The sequence below is a fragment of the Morone saxatilis genome, unplaced genomic scaffold, assembly GCF_004916995.1.
Source record: "Morone saxatilis isolate NCDOM2014 unplaced genomic scaffold, NCSU_SB_2.0 Contig14, whole genome shotgun sequence".
Taxonomy (NCBI): domain Eukaryota; kingdom Metazoa; phylum Chordata; class Actinopteri; family Moronidae; genus Morone; species Morone saxatilis.
The window spans coordinates 11,069,304-11,075,231 of record NW_023339696.1 but is presented as its reverse complement, the minus strand read 5'-3'; the positions used below and the strand labels follow the sequence as shown (position 1 = coordinate 11,075,231).

General features: G+C 40.2%; 1 protein-coding gene across 8 annotated transcripts in view; it reads left to right on the top strand.

The window, feature by feature from the left end:
- arhgap17b (Rho GTPase activating protein 17b) overlaps window positions 1-5,928 on the top strand; it is a 21,573-nt gene that overhangs the window by 2,869 nt on the left and 12,776 nt on the right. For all 8 annotated transcript variants that reach the window (XM_035655041.1, XM_035655040.1, XM_035655048.1 and 5 more), the window contains exon 2: window positions 1,965-2,004. In XM_035655041.1, the coding sequence (XP_035510934.1) occupies window positions 1,965-2,004 (40 nt within the window). The remainder of the gene's footprint in view (window positions 1-1,964; window positions 2,005-5,928) is intronic.

The following is a 5,928-nucleotide window of genomic DNA, read 5'->3' as shown; positions in this document are numbered from 1 at the left end:
TCCTCCTAAATGTTACACACCTGACCCTTAAAAACATGGCTTATTTGTCCTATCCCTGTCTGCATTTGTACTAAATCTTATATGTATATGTTTCAAACATCAGTTAGGGGTCTGCTCTTTGCTTGGAAATATCCTTTGTTGCTTAGGACATGATGCTGTGTATGTTAAAGAAATCAGCAAGAAAAGCAGTATATGAAGACAGAAACTTCAAGAAGCCACAGTAGATACTGAGGAGGGCTGAATATCGTTTGAACATTTTTGTTATCAGTTCTGAAACAAGGTGAGTTCTGACATCACAAATAGAGACATCTTGTGTCCAGCACGAAAACGTTTTGCATATTCATAGTTTCTGGAATTTTTAATGAGGGAGTAGAATACCTTTTAAGGATTTAAATGTGGAAATTGTACTTTTTTGGCATAAAAAATCACATCAGGCACATATTATAGTGTATAATAGTACATAAAGTACATTATTTGTATATGTCTTGATACATTTCTGGAGTGGATCCTTAAATCTGGCAGTAGTAGTAGTAGTAGTAGTAGTAGTATGCTAGATGCCAACTAGGGCTGCAACTAACATTTTTTTTTACTGTTGATTAATCTATCAATTGTTTTCTTGTTTGGTCCGTAGTATGTCAGCAAAGAGTGAAATATACTTATCAAAAGTTCCCTAAACCCCAGGTGACATTTTAAAAATGTCTTGTTTTCTCTGACCAGCAGTCCAAAAAAGATATTCTATCACAGAAGACAGAAAAAAACCCTACAGTATTCACATTTGGGAGACTTAAACATGCTAATTTTTGCTATTTGGGCCTGCTACTAATAGTACGAACCAGAGGAGTGCAGCCAAAGGCGTTTTCGATTAACAGTAAGGATATTTCAGTGAGGTAAAGCCGTATCCGTAGGGGGTAACAACAGCATTAGGTAATAACTCTTGCGTGGCAGAGGGTTAATTGATCCCTACGAGATTTGAATCTATAGTTTGGGCCTGCTCTAGTAGGGGTAGGGTCTTCAGGGATTTGTGTGTGTAGATGTAATGTGTGTCAGTGTCGGTGTATTTGTTAGATATCGACAAGGTGAGTGATGAGCTCACTTGCTGGGTCTCTCTAGCTCAGCAATATTCATCCCAAGAAGCAGAGACAGATAATTAGTCTCTGGCTCTGAAATGGGTGTAACTCTGCTATGAGAGCTTTGAGGTCATATATTTAGAAGCGTATCTTATTTCATCAACATTTCCTAGAAGTTTTGCAGTGATGTGACTATCTTGTTTTCCGCAGACTCGGCTACAATGTGCAGTGTGTTCAGGGTGTTTAAGACATCAACAACCCTCCTCTACACACACACACACATACATACACATCGCCCCTGTTGCCATAACAAACAAGGTGGAGATGACACGACAGGAAGTGTGTGTTCGGACAGAGTGGAGGAATCCGACAGGTCCATCGTGGAAAACAGCCACAGGCATGAGTGGTGCATTTGTGCATACATGTTGAGCATGTGAAAACAAATGGTACCCAGCAATTCTCACAAGACAAATTTCACATTCTTAAGAGGTCTATTGTGTGACAGCATTTCATATTGTGCATTTGTGGACGTTAGCTTATGCTGCACGGTGTGACTTTGCTGCAGGCACAAACTGCAGACAGGTCGGGCTGGATTGGCTCTTCTGCTTTAGTTTGATGGTGTCGTTTGCAGTGTGCTCATCAATTCAGCTGAATTTTAACAGCAAGTTTGGTCTTGTTTAGTTGAAATACAACACTGCAATAGCTGTATGTCAGTGTGCTGCATCTTTCTGCCACTGCAGAAGAGTGAGACATGTCCAAATGCTCCATTATTTTGGCATTTCATTCAAATGATGTGCTGTGTGTCCCTTAACGCATATCCAGTTTACATTATATTGCATTTCTCTGTTTGTTGTCAGTGTTTGACTTTTGGCTTCATGTTTGTGTTTCCCTCAACAGGGCTGAGAAAACTGAGGTGCTGAGTGATGACCTCCTACAGGTGAATATGACCTTCTTCACTATCCATATACATCAACTGTGAGAGGGCTTTAGACTCAAACTGTATCTGGTGTGACAGTATTAAATTGTCATCCACCACCTAAAGTGTAAACATTTATAATAAAACAATATTTCACACTATAAAAACATAAAGTACATAGTTGAGTGACGAATCTTTGTATTTTTATGATAAGAATGACATTCTCATGTGGACATTTATTTAATTTATCAATCAACAGAGTATTAATCAACAACTAGTTTTAATTGGTGATAAATCCTTCCAGTCATTTTTCAAGCAAAATGGCAAACTTTTGCTAATTCTAGCTTCTCAGATATGAAGATGGAGTCCTTGCCGAAAACAATCCTACATAAGCTTTTCTTCCAATAAGCACCTACTTGTAAAATAAGCAGATTAATTTATTTTGTGTAAATGATAAATTAAGTTAAATCTTTTTTACCAAAATGTATAAGAACAATTATTATACAAATACCAAGAAAAGTATAACCTTATAGTCACACTATAATATTTTTTTTAATACTATATTATTATATATTTTATTTCCGTCAAACTTTTGTTAACCTTATCGTCAGTGCATCCAACCATCTAAACCTTATTGTCTGTGAATCAAATCCTTAAAATCAGGATCGTGTACCATAACAAACCATGAGCGGGCTATATTGTTGCATGCTTTGCAACCACAGTTGTTTACAGATTATTGTAATTGTGATTCAGTATCTGATCTATATATCTATATGTATCTTTAAACCCTCTTTATTTTAAACTACTGTATTTGAGTGTCTTACAAGTTCTTCTCAAAGGCTCTGTTAAAGCCATCATGCCTTAGCAGCTTGTTGATGCCAAGTCTCTCTGCAGTCTTGGAGTACAACTACTGGCATTAAAACATTACTGCGGGAGTCTTTCATTCAGTAATGCCTCGCCAGCTCAGGGGTTTGGCACTGTAGGAAAAGTGCCTCATGGTTTTCCACTCAAGGCAAACCCTGGCAATGTTCTGTTATCTTGAAATCATACTGGATGTCCGCTGTGCACCGTGTGTGTTGGGGGATGGGGAGCACTGTGGCTAGTGAAAATGTGAGATCACTGCTAGAAAAAGTGTGTGAAAAAATACAGGAGAGACTGAAAAAGACAGTGTTTACAGACAAAAGGAGCTCTTGTGGAAGGAAAAGTAATGGTTAAGTCTAAAGCCTCTCATTCAATCATGGAATTCAAAGTTTTATGACATGCAGCAGTGAACTATGAACCCCATGTGGTTCGCACACACAGTATTACAAACACTTAGTGGTGAGGAAAATGATTATTTCTTGTTGAATAGGCAGAAATAAATGCAGACAATTGTTTCGCTGTAATCAAGACAATAAGTTGAGGGTTGTTTTTTTGCTCCAGCGGTGGTAATAGTTAAATTTAGTCGTATATTGTCTCAAAAGAAAAGAGCACAGACCGACCCAACCCTTCCAGAGAATGCGTTCTCTCGTCTTTGGTCCTCGTTCCTGAACGACAGGAGCTTTGTGCCGCGTTAGACATTCCTTTAGCTCCAGCTCTCAGTGAGGAATGTGATTGTCAGGCGGTCAGCGTAGTGGAGGTGGTTGGGTGTCTTTAGGCTTCACAGCAACTTGAGCTCCAAGTTGCCTGTGAGAATCTGTGGTTTAATGGTTAATCAGGACGCATGCTGCTCACAGTCAGTTGTCAGATATGCAATCTGATTACAGTCATCTCTATAAAATGTGTAGCTCACAGTTTACTGATTCATAGACCAGTGAATCAGTTTCAGCATTTTAATTTAATCACACTAGCTGGGGAAGTTTTTCCCCTCTTTCCAAACATGAGCAGAGAAAGAATATTTTTTTCCTTTCCCCCTCCCCACACGCTCCCACACCCCCTTCTCTAGACTGTCCAACTTGAAATTTGACACTATGATTTCCATGGTGTTGTAGTAGTCTTTTCATTTCCATTTTTCCACAGTCCTTTGCATTGGCTGAGGCATTTATCTTGTTTGGACACGTACTGCCTCAGTGGGAAAGTTGAGGAGGCCTCATATTGGAGAGAGAGTCAGGCTAGAACTGATCCCATATCTCGGTATTTGAATACAACTTTGGATACACAATGGACCGTTATTGTTGTGGCAGCTGGGGTATACTCATATCTGATACTGTATGTTTAGCAGGTATCTGTCAGCTAGCCAAAGGGACAGTTCCAGTGTTTTCATTGTTGTTATAACACTGGACTGGTCTGTTAAAGGAAGAGTTATTTTTGGATAGACGCTTATTCGCTGCGTTGCCCAAAGTAAGATGAGAAGATTACGTCTGCGCGCCAAACATGTAGCAATAGCCAGCAACTGCTTAGCTTAGCACAAATACAGGAAACGGGGAAACAGCTAGCACTGTCTGAAGGTAACAACATCTGAATACCAGCGCCTCTAAAGCTCACTAACTAGGACGTTAGAGCTTGTTTGTTTAATTAATACAAAAACCGAAGTGTAGAATTGACACATGGAGGGTAATGTCGCAGTAACTTACTGCAGCCTTGTTGTCACAGTGTGGTTGCCAGGCAACCAGAAGAGACTGCAGGAAGTTACTAGACCGGGCAAGAAATAGTTCGGCCCCATTTAAGTGGCAAATTGTATTTTTTTTTTTTTACAGATTAAGTAAATGCAATTTAATGTATTATTTGGTTCGCTTTCGCTTATGCAAATTTTGTTACCTTCAAAGAGAGTTGTTTCCCCCTGTTTCCAGTCTTTATGCTAAGCTAAGCTAACTGCCTGCTGGCTGTAGCTTCATATTTAACGGACAGACGTGACATCAGTATCGATCTTCTCATCTAACTCCAGACTAGGAAGAGAATAGGCGTATTTCCCAAAGTGTCGAACATTTCCTTTGAGCAAACATGACCATTGTTGTGCTTTGAATCGGCTGGCCAGACCGTTAGCCATCCTGCCAACAAGGTCAGCCAGTCAGCCGAAGCAGCTCCAAGCCAGAAAACAAAACTGTATCCACCCGCCCGGTTCCTCTGTGACTCACCGAACGTTCCACATTTTCTGCTGTGGCAGATCAGAGGTCGTCAGCTCACTCTCTTCACTGTTTTCATTGCTGCCCGGAAAAAAAAAGATGGCAGCAACAGGCCTGTAAACCTTTGCACAGCTCCATAACTGGAGAGGCAGGCGGAAGGGATCGTAGAGTGTGTGTGTGTGTGTGTGTGTGTGTGTGTGTGTGTGTGCGTGCTAGTCTAAATGTTGGGTCCAAGTGGGTGTTGAGTTCACACAAGCCCTTCCTGCTGCCTGACTTCACTGTCACTGATTGCAAGCGACGCAGAGCTAATAAAAGAGCAAAGCTGACTGTCAGCAGCGATTAGGCTGGCTACACAGACACGACAAAGAGAGGGCAGAGCACCGCAACATTAGCTATGGTCATTAAACAACTTGAGTCAAGGAGATTTTCAGACTAACCTGGTTTATTAAAGGGGAGGAGGGCAGCGGTATAGAGCTGTTCGCTATAATTTTGCAACCATATTTGACACCAAAATAGTAATTGAATGCTTTTGGGCAGTGGAGATAAGTTTAGTTTAGAATTTTTACAAAGACTCCCGGCCTGTCGGATTTCAACAAAGCAGAAATCAAGGTAGAAGAATGGACCTAAAACGATACAAATGCTTTGTCGCTTCAGCTGTACCCTAGCAGGGTACAAGCACCGTACTGAGAACATGATACATTTTTCTACCTTTTATTCTATACCTCTAAAAGAACACTTCTTTATCCACAGTGACAAAAAATGTACCTTTATTTCCTGGTACAAAAATTTACCCATTGGAAGGGTACAGAATTAGTACCTAATAAGGTACAGTTGGAGCGACGTGCCATTTTGTTCCTGGATGTGGCAAGACAAACATTATTAATTTTTTTTTTTTCACCTTTTA